At 42.2% G+C, this 18,381-nt stretch overlaps 1 protein-coding gene and 1 pseudogene across 4 annotated transcripts in view; one reads left to right on the top strand and one right to left on the bottom strand.

The window, feature by feature from the left end:
* The window catches only part of TMC7 (transmembrane channel like 7), a 52,950-nt gene that overhangs the window by 26,168 nt on the left and 8,401 nt on the right, over positions 1-18,381 (top strand). For all 3 annotated transcript variants that reach the window (XM_082362467.1, XM_082362466.1, XM_082362468.1), the window contains 8 exons: positions 2,630-2,775; positions 6,448-6,595; positions 7,604-7,777; positions 9,024-9,181; positions 13,487-13,604; positions 13,909-14,006; positions 15,669-15,855; positions 17,859-17,989. In XM_082362467.1, the coding sequence (XP_082218593.1) occupies positions 2,630-2,775; positions 6,448-6,595; positions 7,604-7,777; positions 9,024-9,181; positions 13,487-13,604; positions 13,909-14,006; positions 15,669-15,855; positions 17,859-17,989 (1,160 nt within the window). The remainder of the gene's footprint in view (positions 1-2,629; positions 2,776-6,447; positions 6,596-7,603; positions 7,778-9,023; positions 9,182-13,486; positions 13,605-13,908; positions 14,007-15,668; positions 15,856-17,858; positions 17,990-18,381) is intronic.
* Positions 9,187-13,478, bottom strand: LOC309614357 (mitochondrial fission factor pseudogene; annotated as a pseudogene). Its single transcript has one exon. The product of its transcript is annotated as a mitochondrial fission factor pseudogene (transcript).

Here is an 18,381-nt window from a genome sequence, read left to right as displayed (position 1 = left end):
CCATTAATCTACTTTCTGTCTCATGAATGCTTATTCATGACATTTTCATATAAGTGAATCATTTAATCCATGATCTTTTGTCTGTAGCTTCTTTCACTTGGCATGTTTTTTAAGGTTCATCCATGTTGGAGCATCTATCCATCTTTGATTCCCTGTGTGGCCAAATAAGATTACATTGTGTGGATATACTGCATTTTGTTTATACATTCATTATGGACATTTGGGTTGTTTTCACCTTTTGGCTGTTATGAATAATGCTGCTAAGAACATTCATGTTTGAGATTTTCTGTGGATATATCTTTTCAATTCTTTGGGGAGCGGAAATCACTGGGTCAGATGGTAACTGGATGTTTAACTTTTTGAAGAACTGCCAGACTTTTTCAAAGTGGCTGTACCACTTCACATTCTCACCAGTAGTGCGTAAGGTTTCCGATGTCTCCACATCCTTGTCATCACTTGCAATTACCTGACTTTTTTATTATAGCCAGCCTAGTTTGTGTGCAGTGGAATTTCTTTGTGGTTTTGTCATTGGCATTTCTCTAATGACTAATGATGTTGATCATCTTTTCATGCACTTATTGGCCTTTTGTATATCTTCTTTGAATAAATGTCTGTTTGAATCCTCTTTACATTTTTAATTGGATTATCAGTCTTTTTTTAAAAATTTATTTAATTTATTTTTTTAATTTTTGGCTGTGTTGGGTCTTCGTTGCTGTGTGCAGGCTTTCTCTAGTTGCGGCCAGTGAGGGCTACTCTTCATTGTGGTGCGCAGGCTTCTCATTGCAGTGGCTTCTCTTGTTGCGGAGCATGGGCTCTAGGTGCACGGGCTTCAGTAGTTGTGGCTCTTGGGCTCTAGAGCGCAGGCTCAGTAGTTGTGGCGCACGGGCTTAGTTGCTCTGCAGTATGTGGGATCTTCCTGGACCAGGGCTTGAACCCGTGTTGCCTGCATTGGCAGGGGGATTCTTAACCACTGCGCCACCAGGGAAGCCATAGCTATCTTTTTATTGTTGAGTTATGAGGTTTTTTTTTTAATATTCTAGATACAAGTACTTTATAACGTATATGATTTACAAGTATTTTCTCCCATTTTCTGGATTGTCCTTTTACTTTCTTGATAGTGTCCTTTGAAGCACAAAAGTTTTTAATTTTTATGAAGTCCAATTTATTTTTTATTTTATTGCTTGTGCTTTTGGTGTCATATCTAAGAATCCATTGCCAAATCCAAAGTCATGCAGATTTAACTCTCTTTCCTCTTCTAAGAGTTTTATAGTTTTAACTCTTACATTTAGGCCTTTGATCCATTTTAAGTTAAAATTTTTGAAAGGTGTAAGGTAGGGACTCAACTATATTTTATTTTTTGCATGTGGCTATCCAGTTGTCTCAGCACCATTTCCTGAAAAGACTTTTTTTTCTCCTTATCAAAACTCAGTTGACCATAGATGTATGGGTTCATTTTTGGACTGAATTCTATTCCATAGATCTATATGTCTATTCTTATGCTAGTACCACAATGTCTTGATTACCGTTGTTTTGTAGTAAGTTTTGAAATTGGGATGTGTGAGTCCTACACCTTTGTTTTTTTTTTCTTCAAGATTATTTCGGCTATTCTGAGACCCTTGCAATTCCATATGAATTTTAGGATTACCTTATCATTTTCTACAAAGAAGCCAGTCGGGATTCTGATAGGGATGTGTTGATTCTGTGGATCAGTTTGGGGAGTGTTGCCATGGATCTCCTGATCCATGAACAGGGGATGTTTTTCCATTTATTTAGATCTTCTTTAATTTTTTAAACATGTTTTATAGTTTTAAGAATATAAGATTTATATACTTATACTTCATTTGTTAAATCTGTTCCTAATTATTTTATTATTTTTGCTGTTATTGCACATGGAATTCTTTCCTTAATTTCATTTTTGGATTGTACCCCTGTGTATTTTTAATGCTCAGGCTTTATCTGTGCTTTATTCCCCAAACTCTAGTTGAGCACCCCATATATCTCTAGATTTTTTTTTTTAATTGGTCTAAATTATTTTTTAAATTAATTAATGTTTTTAAATTGAAGTATAGTTGATTTACAGTGTTGTGTTAATTACTGCTGTAGAGCAAAGTGATTCAGATATATATACACATATATATACACACACACACATATATACGTACTTTTTTTTAAATATTCTTTTCCATTATGGTTTTTCATAGGATATTGAATATAGTTCTCTGTGCTATACAGTAGGACCTTGTTGTTTATCTGTTCTATATATAATAGCTTGCATCTGCTAACCCAGCCTTCCACTCCATCCCTCCCCCCAACCTCCTCCTCCTTGGCAACCACCAGTCTGTTCTCTATGTCCACGATTCTGTTTCTGTTTCATAAATAGGTTCATTTGTGTCATATTTTAGATGTCATGTATGTGATATCATATGGTGTTTATCTTTCTCTGACTTCACTTAGCGTGATAATCTCTAGTTGTATCCATGTTGCTGCAAAGCTGGAATTTTTCCAGTCTCCGGGGAATTCAGGGATGAACAGTGACACTGGAATGTGAGTTCCTTGAGGCAGAGACTGGTTTCCTGGTTCCCTGCAGTCAACTCACCAATCTGACCTCATGCCCTTGGCTTTGTTTCAGGGTTTCCTGGAGGATACCTGCCTCTTTTATGGACATTACACCATTGATGGGGTGAAATTTCAGAACTTCATCTATGATCTGCCTCTGGCTTATGTGTTAAGCACAGTTGCCTACCTGGCCCTGAGCCTTCTTTGGATAGTGAAAAGGTAAAGTTTATCCTGTCATTGTGTTCTCTTTGAATTATTCTTGATGGCTGGAGTCTCGTGAAGGTCTGTGGACTCTGAGAGCCATTGCCCAAAGGGTGAGCAGAGTGCAGGGCTGAGCTTTGTGGAAAAAGGTTTGTGAGTGTGTTGGAGGCTGTGGACACCTGGAGGATGGAGGCAGCATCTGGGAGCTGGAGTAGCAGCCCAGAGTCTTCAGTCAATCATCAGTGAACACATTTGCCAGTACCATTCTGCCGACCTTATCTTTGTTTTTTTTTTAAAAACCTATCAAGCCTAAGTCCTTTTTTTATTTTTAATTTATTATTTATTTATTTATTTATTTATATTTGTCTGCGTTGGGTCTTCGTTGCTGCGTGCGGGCTTTCTCTAGTTGCGGCGAGCGGGGGCTACTCTTCGTTGTGGTGCATGGGCTTCTCATTGTGGTGGCTTCTCCTGTTGCGGAGCACGGGCTCTAGGTGCGCGGGCTTCAGTAGTTGTGGCACGTGGGCTTCAGTAGTTGTGGCTTGTGGACTCTAGGCGCACGGGCTGTAGGCGCACAGGCTCAGTAGTTGTGGCACATGGGCCCAGCTGCTCCGCGGCATGTGGGATCTTCCCGGACCAGGGCTCGAACCTGTGTCCCCTGCATTGGCAGGCGGATTCTTAACCACTGCGCCACCAGGGAAGTCCCACCAACCTTATCTTTGATCCGGTATATATGCTAACCAGGTCTCTACTGGGTTGCAAGTGGCAGAAACCCAACGCTGACTAACTGGGCTAAAGGGGAACTGAGTGGCTGAGAGAACCAAGGAAGGGAGGAAAGGACAAGGATATAGGAATGGATTCAAAACAACCCAAAGCAAGGGCTCCTGCATCTCTGATTCTTTTGGTGGCAGCTTCCTTATGTGTACTCCCAGGGTCACAGGCTCAGAAATCCTTTGAAGAGACTTGCTGGCTCTGCTTCATTCAGGTACCCAATCCTGACCCTTCAGTTGTGGCCAGTGGGTTAGGGTCATATGCGAACGTGGCATTTCACGTGGTAGACAGGCATTTTAGTGGGAGGTGCCAATTCCCAAGAAAAGTGAGGAATATTAATTACTTTAAATTACTTTAACAAACAACTATCCCCAAAAGTACAATGGCCCAACACAATAGAAGTTGTATATGTTTCTCCCATGAAGTTCTTAGTGGGCCACAGGTTAGTATAGAAGACTCCTTCTCAGTCCTGCTGGGACTCAAGTTGACTGAAGCTCAGCCATCATCAGCATGTGGCTTTAAGATGTTCCTCTTGAGGGCTGGAAGGGAAAACGACCTTGGAGGAGTATCACGTGGTAAGTGTTTCTGGGCTCCGCCTGAGAGTGATGAACGTCACTTGCATTCCATCAGCTATAGTTTAGTCACATGACCACAGCTCACCGAAAGGGAGGCTGGGAAATGTTGTCCTTGGCTGGCAGCCACTTCCCAGCACTAGCGCTACACTATGAAAGGAGAACCACCCATTCCTGATGGACGGCTTACTGTCTCTGCCCCAAGGGGAATGCTTGGATGGGCACCTCTCTTCCCCACTTCATTGTGCCTGTGAGAGCCGGGCAGTGCTATAAGCCATGGGGCTGTGAAGCTCCTTATCACAGGTGTAGAAGAGACCAGGGTTTTGGCGTCTGAGTTTGTCCTCCATGGAGACCAGGGTTCACCACCACAGAGAAAACCCCAGAGCCCGGCTGGGCACTCGTATCCTGAGTCAGAATCTATGAGATGAAAATGAACTGGTGTGTGTCCATCCCCCACAGAAACGGGCAGCATACTGACAAGAGGAGCAGTGGCTCATTTTGAGGGCCGAGAGATGCTTGGTAAAGAAATGTTGGTTGATTGGGGTTCTGGCTTTGCTGTTGTGTGCTCATGGCAAGGGTAGATCCAAGTTTTATGGACCGGCAATGTAGACGGTATGGAGGGGCCCTCTCTAAGACAAAGAACATGAAAGTATCTCTTGTAAATGATAAAAAATCAAAACAAGACCGTATGAACACATTGCTAGAGGCGCTCCTGGGGCCTTGGAAGGGGCCCTGAAGAAGCTGCTTTATCAGCTGAACAGTGAAGCCACCTCCGGGTCTTGCTCGAGCTCCTGCGCCTCCGGGCCTTGACTGCTTTGTGGGGAAGCCTGCAGGGAGGGTGGCTGTGAAGTAATGGGGAGCAGCCTACCCAGGGAGGAGGAAGTGCTACAGGGTGGCAAAGAGGGTGGACTTAGGGGTCAAGAGACCAAGGTTCAAATGTGGCTTCACCTCGCTGAGCCTCATTTTCTTTGTCTGTGAAATGCACACACCTAGAAGGGTTGTTGGGAGGATTAACTGAAACAAGGCAGGTGAAGAACTTAGTACTGGGCCTGGCACTTAGACGTTTATTAAATTAAAATCATCATCGTCATCATCATCGTCGTTGTCATCATCGTACAAGCCCCAGTTCTGCCACTAGCTCTTTGGATCTAGGGAAATACTTTTTCCCTTCTCTAGATCTTAGCTTTTTCACATGTAAAATGGAGGTTTGGTCTAAATCAGACCATTCAATTGGGGTGGGACCTCAGAATCACCATGGAGCTTTATAAATAGCATATTTCTGGATCACCCCCCCATGAGACCTACTGAATTAAAAATCTCAGGATATGAAATCACCCGGGAGTCTGCATTTTGGAAAAGCACCCCAGCTGGTTCTGACATAAATTCTTTGCTGTGAACCTTTGGCAGAACAACTGATTGCTATAATTCCTTTCATTTCTATTGTCTTCACAACTCAGTAGCAAATCCTAAAAATACCCTGGTTTGTCTACAGAGTGTGTGGCATTTGACGTTTTTATGTCAAGTGCCAGAGTGTATTTTTTTCCAGGAAAGCATTTGAATGAGTAATGATTATGAACTTGTGCAACAGAGTTGCATCTGACCAAAACAGGTGCTCGCTAAATATTTGGTTATTTTACTATTTAAGTCATTTATTCATGCATTTATCCATCAGTTGGATAGTGGCCATATTTATATCCAGGCATTCCGGATATAAAGGTGGGAGGACAACCAGGGTACCTGCCCTCAAGGAGTTTAAAATTTAGTCAGGGTAAGGGGCTACAAACAGTAAACACGTAAATGAGATGATTGGAGATTAGGTTATTGCTGTGAAGGAAATTAAAGAGACTGACTTGAAGTAGGAGTCACAACTTTAGATGGGATGGTGGGGAATCTGTGGAGGGGATATTTGAGTGAAAACTGAGGGATAAGAAGGAGGCAGCCATGGGAAGAGGAGAGGGCAGAGGGAACTGCAAGTGCAAAGACCCTGAGGCTGGAGGAGAGGTTTGTGTGTTTGTGGATAGGAAAAAAACCTTTGTCATTACAGCAGAGTGGCCCTATGGGAGGAAAGATGGCGCCATGCAGGGTCATGTAGGACCTCTAGGGTGTATTAAAAGAGTTTGGATTTTATTCTAGCTGCGAAAGAAGCCATTGAATGGATGAAAGGAAGTGATTTTCAACACTGAGATGCCTGGTTAGCTGCCACATATTTAGAACGATCCAAAACTTGACCAAGCATGTCAAAATGGGTGGAAGATGCAGCTATGTGTAACTTTTTAATTTTAGACAAAGCATATCCATGGGCCTGTATTTTGTTGTTCTTATAAGAACGATAAACGTGTTTTGGGGTCAGGTCGGTGGAAGGGTTCAAAAGTAATCTGATCCGGAGCGAGGAGCACTTCCAGAGTTACTGCAACAAGATCTTTGCGGGCTGGGACTTCTGCATCACCAACCGCGGCATGGCGGACCTGAGGCACAGCAGCCTGCGCTACGAGCTCCGAGTGAGTGCCACTCAGTTTTCTCTTGGCGGGAGGCGGGGTTACAGCTTGCAAAGGAGCTGGTGGGGGCCAGGCTGTCCCCAGTGCTTAGCTGTGTAGCCCTATGTAGTTTTCAAGAGCTTTTTGCAGAGAACCACTTCCTGGGGTTGATCACCTTAGGTCCAAGCATGAAGCTGGTGAACTGGGGCTGGGAAAAGAGGTGGTATCTTCCCATCTCCCCCATCACCTTGTACTATTTTTTGTTTTTGTTTTAATTTAGAAAACTTATTTTAATCCTAGTTGAAGAAAACTGTTATTCTTTTTTTTTTTTAATTTTACTGGGGTATAGTTGATTTACTATACTGTGTTAGTGTCAGGTGTGTGGCAAAGTGATTCAGTTATACATATATTCATTCTTTTTTAGATTCTTTTCTCATACAGGTTATCACAGTATATTGAGTAGAGTTCCCTGTCCTATACAGTAGGTCCTTGTTGGTTTGTACTGTTATTTTTCTGCTTGATGAGAACCTGTCATAAACATCTCTTAAACCAGGAGAAATAGGACTAAGAATGCTATGATAATAAGGTGGAGTGGAGAGAATATGAAAAAGCAGAACTTCCAAATTAATCAGGAGAAAAGGAGTAACAAATAGCATCTTGATCAAACCTGCCCAAAAAAGGAGGAGGAGACAGTGATATCAAAAGCTTAATGAAGTGAGATGGAAGGAATCAAATGAAGTGTATTATTTGTTTAAAGAAATAACATATAGGTAATGTCCTGAATAGGTTATAATTCTGTTTTCACATTTATTGTGGAGTCTAATTTCAATCTTAAATAGAAGGTCTGCCTTCATTTAGGCCTTTAGGAGACATGGAAACTGGTTGGGCTTGGTCCAGGAGGGTATCCTGGGGGAGATGAATATTTAGGAAACTTTAAAGATCAAGAGGGAGAGTATGATGGTGAGTCACAGTTTCCACCCCTAAATATCCCTTCATCCCAGTGCTCACTAATAAGCTTTCTTTTGTTCTTAGGCAGATCTGGAGGAAGAAAGAATACGGCAGAAAATAGCAGAAAGGACCTCAGAAGAAACGATACGGATTTACTCTTTGAGACTGTTTTTGAACTGTATCGTGCTGGCCGTTTTAGCGGCATGCTTTTATGCAATCTATAGAGCGACTGTATTCTCTCAAGAACACATGAAAAAAGTAAGTGCTCCGTGAAAGTCAATTTAACTTTTAGTCCCATTGGACGTTATGTATGCTATGTGTATTGCAAACCTCTCAGGTAGATACTATCATCATTCTGCTTTACATAGGGGGTTATAAGTTTGGCTGATATGACAGAGAACCTAAAATCAGAGTGACTAGTTTCCACTTTCAATAGCAAAAAAAACACATCCAAAATAGAGTGTTTGGGGTACCTCCTCCTCCTGGAGTTTACAATGTTCAAATCCAGGCTGGACTGCCTGGATTTAATCCCCAACTGCACAACTTACTAGCTGGGGCCTCAGTTTACCTAAAATAACACTGGTTTTAAAAATCCAAGTTGGGGACTTCCCTGGCAGTCCAGTGGTTGAGATTCCATGCTTCCACTGCAGAGGGCATGGATTCAATCCCTGGTTGGGGAATTAAGATCCCGCGTCCCACAGCACAGCCAAAACAAATTAAAAAAAAAAGAAAGAAAGAAAAATCCAGGTTGGTCTAGTGGCTCTGCTTCATGAAATCAATCATCAGGGGCCCAGGTTCCTTCCATCTTGTAGCTCTGCCATCCTTATAATGTGGTCTTCTTCTGTATGGCACCGGGTAGCTCACCACATTCACATTCTAGCCAATGGGAAGGAAGTGAAGGAGATGAGGAGAGCACACCCCTTCCCTTCAAGGGCAGGACCTGGAGGTTGCACTTAACACTTCCTCTTATATCCCTTTGGCCAGAATTTAGTCAGAGAGCCATTTACCTAGGAAGACAGTCAAATTACCTAGGAAATTTAGTTTTATCTTAGATAGCCATATATGTGACTAAGTAGTCTATTATTATGAAAGAAGGAGAGAATGGCTGTTCCAAGTCAATTAGTTCAGCCTTGAAAATGCTTTAAATTGCCCATTGATACAGAATACATGGATTTTTTATATTTCACCTTAATAAATCCAGTAGAGCTCAGTTTTCTTCTAGTTTGGTACTAGATCATGGTTCCTCTGTTTGAACACCCAAGGAAGGAGATGGCTTAGTTTTAGGTGCCATGTTGAACGAAACAAATGTTTTGTTTTGTTTGCTAAACATGTTTGGGTTTTTTTTCTCCCTTACAGTTTTAATGAAATATAATTGACATACAACACTGTATAAGTTTAAGGTGTTCAGCATATGACTTGACATACATATAGTTGAGTTCTTTTAAGGTCAGTTCATTTGTGATGCAAATTATTATACTCCTGACCAGTTTTGTTATCTTCGTAGGAAATTGACAAGATGGTTTTTGGAGAGAACCTCTTGATATTGTACCTGCCTTCTATTGTGATCACGCTGGCCAATTTTATCACCCCAATAATCTTTGCCAAGATCATCCACTATGAGGATTATTCCCCAGGCTTTGAGATCCGGCTGACAATCCTTAGGTAATGCCTAGACGTGCCAAGCAAGTCACCACTTGTCCCCTCCCCTGCCCACGGCAGACATTGCTAATCCATAGTGGTACCTTTCCCTGCTGAGCCAAGAATCCTCCTCAGCCTTCAGACAGCCCCCATGAATGAATCAGAGTTTGCACATGCAGGGAAATCTTTTTGACTTGAGTGTCTATATTTTTTTCATGTATTAGCACATCGACAGCTGAGGGCGTAGGGTGGGGCCCTTGGAAGAAATGTTGCTCTGAAGATGTTAGAAAGACAAGTGTATACAAGCAGGAGAGTGAGGAAGTGAGAGAGAGAAGGGAAGGCACCTTATAAAGGGTATGTTATTTGGCAAGTTGCAACTGGGGCTCAGTCCTATGGGACAACTCTGGGAGTTTGCGTGGAAAATATCTTAGACTTTTCCTATGCAGGAGTGTTTGTCCTCCAACAAGTATTTGTCCTCCCCTGCCTAAGGGTGGCTGGCTCCCAGGGGCATTAACTCCCTCACACTTCTACCCCGCTAGGCCCATGCATGGCCTTGGGAGGAGAGTTACAGTAGGAACTTGCAGTAGGAACCTGAGACTGTTGCTGGAGTGAGTGCTGAGAAAAATGTGGCCCAGTCACCGACTGTGTGTGCTACCATTGACTCTTTTTTTTTTTGGTTGACAGTTTATTAAATACACTACATTTGTACCTTATCCTGTAGTTTTTTAAATCATTCACACATGGACTTAGTAAAAATGTACTTTATAGAAAACCATCTGCAAAACTAAAATAAAAATAAAAATGCACATTTTGCCCACATCTTAGACAAACTGCTGAAAATGTTAGGCATTATTTTATTGAAGGTGATCATGAAACATGAGGTGGCTTGAGTTTATTAAATCTGACACCAGACCGTGACTTCTGTAGTGTTAATGTTGAAATGTGGATGCAAAAATGTCTATTAACTAAACGGTTTAATCTAACAGTGTTTGAGAAACAGGACAAATAAAGTATTATTTTTCCTTTACAGACACTTCTCTAAATCCATTTCCTATACACTTGTTTCTCTCCCATTCATAGAATTAGCTGTGCAGATTGATGAGGCAAAAAAAGTTCCTTAAAAAAAAAAACAAACTAGATCCTATTTACAAAACATGCAAAGGGAGAATTTTAAGTAGGTGTTACGGCAAAACTGGTTAAAACTATATACAGTCAAGTGACAGAATATACCTTTACTTCTGCAAATATAAGTCTTTCCCTACCTCCTTTCTGGGAGAAATACATTTTCAGGGCGTGGACTGCAAAACGGCATACAACGCAAAGACAGAAACAAAGACGTTTGCAAATTCTTTATATTTCCAGCTGTTGAGACAGTATTTTTGAGAGTTGAGGTTACCTCTAGCGGCGAAACCAGAGCCAGCTGTTACGCAGCCAGAATGCTACAGAAATTGAATACGTGACCATTTCTCTTTTAGCACGTTCTTTGTTCTCCTCTTCCAGAAGTTGTAGACGTCTATTTAGTTTGATTATCTTTCATCTTAATGAAGCTGCATCTACAACCGTCATGTCATCTGAGGTTCCTTCAATCGTTGTATCTGTATTTGAAATGCCATACATGGAGTCAGTGCTGACCAGCTGTCCATTTTGGCAAACAGCATTTTCACTCATAGAGCGCTCTCATTTTAGCCTGCCAACTGCATGGATTTCTTCATTTTGAAGGGTTGGAGGAGGTCTTTCTAAATCCAGAAAATCTAGTGGTCTTTCACTTAGCGTAAGCACACGAGGTGGTGTTTTTAGTGCCAGAGGTTTGAAGGGAGTTGACTGTATAAGGTCAAGATCTGCTGGTCTTGAAAATGGAATGTCTTCATTATTTCCTGCTACAACAACTCTCTCTGGAACCTGCGTAATCACACTAACCTTTGAAACTCCTTCTTGGAATCCTTGTTCCAGGTCAGCATTTGGTGGCGCTACCTTTAATTTTTCCGAGACCCTCATTCTCTGACTAATAATACCTTCGGTGTGTTCTATTTCATGCTGAGCTCGACTGATTTCCGCCGTCTCAGCAGCAGTGGGAGAAGGAGATGCTGCCCCAGTCACTAAATGTGTACCGACTACTGCTTGCTTTTTGGCATTACCTGCTTCTGTGCTTCGTATTAAATCCTTTCACTTGCTTCAGTATGCACGTGCTGGATTTAGAGCCACGTTTGCCCCCCTGGGCCCGCTGGAGGGTCCCCGGCGAGGACCGCTACTTGCCGGCTCCCGGGGCGCTCGGGTGGGCGCCGTCAGAGGCCATGGGCCAAGCTCATAGAGGCGCGTGGGCAAATCACCGGCCTGAGAGGCCCGCAGCGGGCTCCCACTGACTCTTTATAATTTGTTGTAATGTCTCTTCTCATACTAAACAAATATTCAGTTTCCTAAAAAAATAAAATAAAAAATAAAGAAATGGCAGGTGTAAAGCTGGGCCCGGGGAGTTAACACACATGAGTTAAGGAGGACCAGGTGGGGACTTTGTGACCCTGGAATGTTTTCTGTCTGCTTCTCAAAAGCCTCAGATGATGGCATTTGCATCTTTGTTTAAACAAATCTTTTTATTTTGGAAATTTTCAAACAGGACAGTATAATGAACCCCCATGTGTGCCCATCACTTAGTTTCAACTATTTACCAACGTTTCGCTAGTCTTGTTTCATGCGGTCCCCCCAACTCTGCTGGATTATTTTCAGCACATCTCAGGTAACATGTCATTTCACCTGTAAACAGCTCAGTATATCTCTAAGTGACAAGAACTTTTCTTTTTAAACATAATCGTCATCACACCTCACAGAATTAAGTCAGTCCCCTGATGGAGTTGCAGAGGACTTTCTATGGTTGGTTTATTCAAACCAAGATCCAAAGAAAGGCCGCATGCTGTGTTGGGTTGTTATGCCTCTTAAGTCCCCTTTATTCTTTCAAGAATTCCCCCATTGTATTATGCTATTGATTTGTGGGAGAAGCTGAGGTGTTTGTCCTATAGAATGTTCTCTACTTTGGATTTAGTCCATTGTTTCCTCATGGCGTCTTTTGTTTTCCTGTATCCCTCCGCAAATGTAGATTCAGACTTTTTATTAGATTCCGTTTCAGTTTTTAGTTATGGAAACCTCTTCGGTGGTGCTAGGTACTCACGTCCGCCCCGAGGGAGGCACAGCATGTCAGGTGGATGGTGTGGGTTTGCTGCCCTACCCACACACTTTTTAATGTTTCTATATCGTTTATTTTTTTTATTACAAACCAAACAATAGATGAAGCATCTTTTTTTTTTTTAAACAAAGTTGGTTATTTTTAATCATTCTTAAGAGATGTTCAGAGGTAGTCATTACAGAGCTGGTACTGGAATCCCACTGTCTCAGGATTTAGGCTCCTTCCGTTCTCTGTTAAATTATCCCCAGGGGCCATGAAGTTTTTTTTTGTTTTTTGTTTCTTTTTCACACACACACACTGTATTTTATTTTCACAAGAGATAAATAGACTGACACCAAGCATTGTAAATGGATGACCACAACAAAAGCAACAATGATTGCAATTACCAAACACGAAACACACTCATACTATGTCATAATATTGACATTCAGTCCAGTAATCCTCCACTGTAACAGCTCCTTTACTTTGCAGTGAAAATTGATTTGTATATTCTTTGCCTCTGAGTCCTTGTGGGATTTTTTTTTGTTTTAATTCAAACAGAAAGTCACAAAAATTATAATCATCCTCATCAGTTAAAAAAAACATGAGCCCTCTGCCCTCCTCTCTTGAATCCATTTTCCCCCAGCAGCCCTCATCTGCACGGTTCCTGTTGTCCCTGCCAACATTCACACGTTTTGTTTTCTTTTAGAAATAGGATTGTATCTACGTGAAACTCTGCAGTGTATTTTTTTCACTTCTCAATATATCAGCCATCTCTCAAAGCTGATACTTAGAAGATTCAATTAGTTCTTTCCAGGAATTGTTCTCGGCGTGGCTATGTCATCATGGATTCAGGAGTTCCCAGCTTTCTGATCTGTTTTTTTTTCCTCCGCCATTTAAAAAATATTGTAGTAAAATACATATAACATGAAATCTACCATCTTAGTCACTTTTAAGCGTACAATTCAGTGGCATTAAGTACGTGCTCCGTGTTGTGCCACCATTGCCACTGTTTGGTTCCGGAACTTGCTCATCATCCCAAACAGAAACTCTGTGCCCATTTGTGGGTTTGCTGTTAAGAAAGGCAGCTTCTCTGCACCCCAGCCCTGTTCCAAGGGGCCCGCCTGCCCTGAGCCCTCCTCTACCCATCCTCCCTCCTACCCTCTTCCCTGCAGGTGTGTCTTTATGCGGCTGGCCACCATCTGTGTGTTGGTGTTCACTCTGGGCTCCGAGATTACATCCTGCGATAACTACTCGTGTGAGCTCTGCGGCTACAACCAGAAACTCTACCCGGTGAGGCTGCGGGGATGGGCGTCCTGCTCAGCGGGTCACTTGGGGGTAGTAGCATTGGGGTCGAGAGAACAGCCCATGAAGCCAAGGGTTTGAATCCCAGTTGATCCTCATTCCTGCTGTGTAGCAGAGTCTGGCACACCAGGCACTTCTAATTCTAAGGGCTTGAAAACCACAGTCTGTGCTGGAGCTCAGAGGAGCATCGGCTGATGCCTTCCAGAGGCAGCAGGATCGGGGGCTGGGAATGGCATTGGGAGAACCTGGCTTTTTCTGCTCCAAGTCAGGCTCATTTCTCTCTGGGTTTCAGTGCTGGGAGACCCAAGTTGGGCAGGAAATGTACAAGCTGATGATCTTTGACCTCATCATCATCTTGGCTGTGACACTCTTTGTGGATTTTCCTAGAAAGTAAGTGTGAGGGGTACCCCTCTTATCTCCCCCTACCCCCTCACCCTTTCCCTCATCCCCACCACAGGTTCCCATCACAGCTGCTCTTCACAAAGTGCTGGATGATTCCGCATCCTGGGAACCACTGACAGCCATTGGTGACTTTGAAAAAGCTCCAGGCCATCACCTCCCCTCACCTGGTCCATGATGTGCCCCATTGAAAGGCAGCACGAAGCAGAAATGGTGCTGCTTTCCGCGGGGCTGCCGTGGGGTGACATCTTGCCAGCCCCTCTGGGCTGCAGTGGATACCACATTTCCTAGTCTGGGTTCAAGACCCAGCACTGCCGCTTCCTAGTCATGTGACTGAGGGCAAGTTATTTAAGCTCTGTGCCTGTTTTCCTACCTGTGAAATGGGAATAGTAGCAGTGCCCACCTCATAGCACTGTTGTGAGGATTAAATGACAAAATGCAGATAAAAGTACTAAGAACACTCCATGCCACAGAACTCAACAAAACATTAACTGTCACCATCAGGATTATCATTACTTTGCTGTCATTAAAAAAAAAAAAATTATTCTCAGCATCTCCTTGAGCCTTAAGTGAAACCCTGTTCACTTAATCACTTTTTTACCCACATGTTCAAATTCTCCTGGTACATGCCAGAAGTCCAGTAAGCCCTTAAAAGTAAACATTAAAAAAGAAACCGTCCTTTTAAAAAATTACACAAATATGATGTGAATATGTGCGTATTAAAGTTTTTTAATATTTAAACTTAAATAAATACAGAAATCCGGAGAATAGTGAGAGTTGTCTTTTGTTACCTTACCCCTACTTCCCAATCCCACCCCACTCCACGGAGGTGACCATTGTTAACACCTTGGGGTAGATCCAGCAGTTCTTAACAATAAAAACACACATTTGCATAAATACATGTGTAAGTAAACTCACAGTCTTGCTTGAAGTGTTCTTTTTTACCCCACAAGTGGGATCATGGTACATCCACATGGGTCCACAGCTTGCTTTTTCTCCCCCATACAAACAAACTACCATGAACAACTTTCCCTGTCAAGGCACGTGGATTTTCCTCTCTCGTTTTAAGGACTGTATGTTATTCCACTGTACCCATGGCTTCTGATTTGTCGATGCAGCCCCTACTGATGGGCATTTGGTTGTTTCCAGTATTTTTGCTAATATGTGGTAGTGCTACAGTGAACAACTCTGTGTGTTTATCTCAGGCCCCTGGTCCTAGGGTTTTTGTAGAAAGCTTCTAGGATTCCAGGGAGTAGCATGCAAGGTGGTAGGGTCCTCATAAGCCATTTTGTGTGTGGATGCACAATAGCTCAATACTTTTTGGATTGAGTGGCAAACTAGAGCACAGAGACTGCCCGTGTCATTTACTGTCAACTACAACGCAGTGAAGTAGGCTGTACTATAATCCCCTCACATTCCAGATGAGAAAAATGAGCCTTATCTAACGTGATTTGGCTGATAAAGTGTAGATCTGAGACTCGGACCCTGGTGTTAATGATTCCAGAGTTCACTATATCCTGCATCTTCTAGACATATGACTAACCAGTTTCCATGAGAAGTTATGTGTGGAAACAGCCCTAATTTTGTGGATGTGGTTCTGTGGCCTTGGCAGACGCTGTAGTCCTGGTGGTAAATGGTCCTGTTTGTTTCCAGGTTCCTGGTGACCTACTGTTCCTCTTGGAAGCTGTTTCGGTGCTGGGGACAGCAGGAGTTTGCTATCCCTGATAATGTTCTAGGGATCGTTTATGGGCAAACCATTTGCTGGATGGGAGCCTTCTTCTCACCCCTTCTTCCTGCAGTTGCAACGTTGAAGTTCATTATCATCTTTTACGTGAAGGAGGTAAGGAGAGGTGGGGTTGAGGGGTCAGTAACCGAGACCATCCTTGACCTTGCAAGACATTCGGCACACATATGCTTGGAGCCCACCCACATCCTATCAGATGTATCAAAACTGCATCCGTTATTTGATACATATTTTTATTCTGGAAAAAAGACTGAATGGATTTTCACATTTTTATCATTTTGAGAGTTTTGTTAAGAATGATTTTGTTCCTGTGATTTAAATGTTTTTTGTATGTAACTGAGAGTTGCGTTGCAATTGATCTATCAGTTGACAGTGGTTCATTTTGGTGATGTTTAACAAAAGGTTTATTAACTAAAGTTTTGTAGTTTCCTGTTTGGATTTTGGAGCTGGTGCATTTATTTTCAGTTCTCAATTATTTGTGTAGCTCCTCAAACAGCTCACAGGCCCTAGGCATTGTACCTGAACTAAGTGCTTAATGGGTGAAGTAGCTCTATAGCGGGCTAACTTATCTGGGCTTGTTAACCAAACTTTTTCTTTATTGTAGAGGCAATATATGCTCACTGTTAAACATTTAAACAATACAGATATGTATTCCATCCCTTCTTCCAGAGGTAGCCTCTGTTAATAACCCCCGACATTATTGATCACCTATTATGCCAAGCCCTGAGGATTCATAAATGGAAGTAATAATAGTAGTAATAATAATGACAACGATAATAACAGATGATAATACTGTGTACCTCCGCTCTGCTGAACACTTTACATAGATTATCATGTAACACTTACACACACCCTTTGAAGTAGGCACTGCTAGTAACCATATTTTATAAATTAGGAAGCTGAAGTTTAGAAAGGTTAAGTAACTGGTCCAAGCTCACACAGCTTATAAATGACTCCTGGGATTTGAACCCAGGTTTACCTCACTCCAGAGCCTAAGCTCTTAATCCAGTAGGCAGGGCCTTGAATTGGGTCATACTTTCAACCTGGGTGTTTTGGCCTTTGAAGAATGTTCTGATGCTTTCATTTGGAAACTTAAATCGGCTGAAGTCACCAAAGGAGACATGGATGCGAGAAAACTCAGAGGAACTTGTTCTTCTTCCAGAAAATATGTTAGGCAGTGGTTTCCTAGTGTGTAGCCCAGTAAAGACAGCGTAGGGGTAATGGAATGGGTCACAGGCACTGGACTGAGTTCTGACACCCCAGTCTGTCTGGCCACCTGCCCCCAGACACCCTAACAGGACACCAAGTGTCCCTGGTGCTCAGTGCCCTCGGCTCACAAGATGTTCCAGCTGCTGTAGTCACAGGAGCTTGATGCCCCTTCCCGAGGCTGTAGCTTTCTAGAACATTAAGGAGGAATTGGTTGCCCATTACTGTACCCCTCTCCCCGTCCCCACCTGATTTCTCCTTCAAGTCTTTTTTCCCTCAATGGAAATATTTATTTTTAATATATAGGAAAAATACATATGCTTGTAAAATTCAAGCAAATATCTCCTGTTTTGGTGTGTATATATTTAGTACATATTTAAACCCCTGTAGAGAATAAATACTTTTCGAATTCTTCCAGATCATCACATTGTACGCTCTTAAGTATCTTACCATTTTATTTGTCAATTATACCTCAATAAAGCTAAAAAAAGAAAGAAATTTACAGTAAAATGTTAAAAAAATACTAAAAAAAAAACTTAAACAAGATCATACAGTACAGAGTTTTGGAATCTACCCTTTTCATTTCACAGTGCCGTGTAGGATATAAAGCTTTTCTAAGGGCTATGTGGTTTTCCATTGTGTCGATGCACTTTAACCTTTAAGGAACCCCTTAGGTAGCTACTTAGGTTGCTTTCAGTTATTCCCTGTTACTAACAACTGTAGCGGTAAATATCCATATACTTATTTTTTGACCCATTTTTAAAATTTTGGTCTATACTGCTGACTACTCTAGAAAGATTATACCGATTTACATTCTGTCATACATGACTGTGCTCATTTATCCTCAAGGAAGCTGTGCTCTTAATTTTTCCTCTTTCTTCCTCTCTCCTTAGATAAGTCTTCTTTACACCTGCAGACCCTCTCCAAGGCAGTTCAGAGCATCTAATTCTAATTTCTTCTTCCTGTTGGTGTTGCTGATTGGGCTGTGCTTGGCAATAATACCTCTGACAATCAGCATGACACGGTAAATATGACTTTGTCTTCTAGAACATTCCCACCTTGACATGTCTGTCTTTTATGTTCAAGGCTTCTTTGCATTCTTTATTGGCTTTCCTCACAGTGCTCCACCCGCAGAGGTCAGTAAGTCACTCCTGGCTCTGCCAGGCCCACCTTTGTTTTGGAATCTCCCTCTGGATGCTGGAATATCTTGGGTCACTTCTGAACTTGGGTTTGCAGGGTTCTCACTGTGTTTGAGAGTGTCGGTTGGCTCTATTCTACCCAGATCCCTTTTCCTAGTATCTCTCTTCTAGTCCCCTTTGGGATTGTTTCTTTGTTTCTGATTATGAAGATAAGACATGGTCATTGAGAAGATTTGGAGTGTCTTCTATTGCCAAGCACTGTGCTAGCTGCTAGGGG

Source organism: Balaenoptera borealis (assembly GCF_965194805.1).
Source record: "Balaenoptera borealis genome assembly, chromosome: 16".
In the NCBI taxonomy this organism is placed as follows: Eukaryota; Metazoa; Chordata; class Mammalia; order Artiodactyla; family Balaenopteridae; genus Balaenoptera; species Balaenoptera borealis.
Note: the sequence above shows the minus strand (reverse complement) of the source record. Positions and strands in the feature narration are given on the sequence as shown.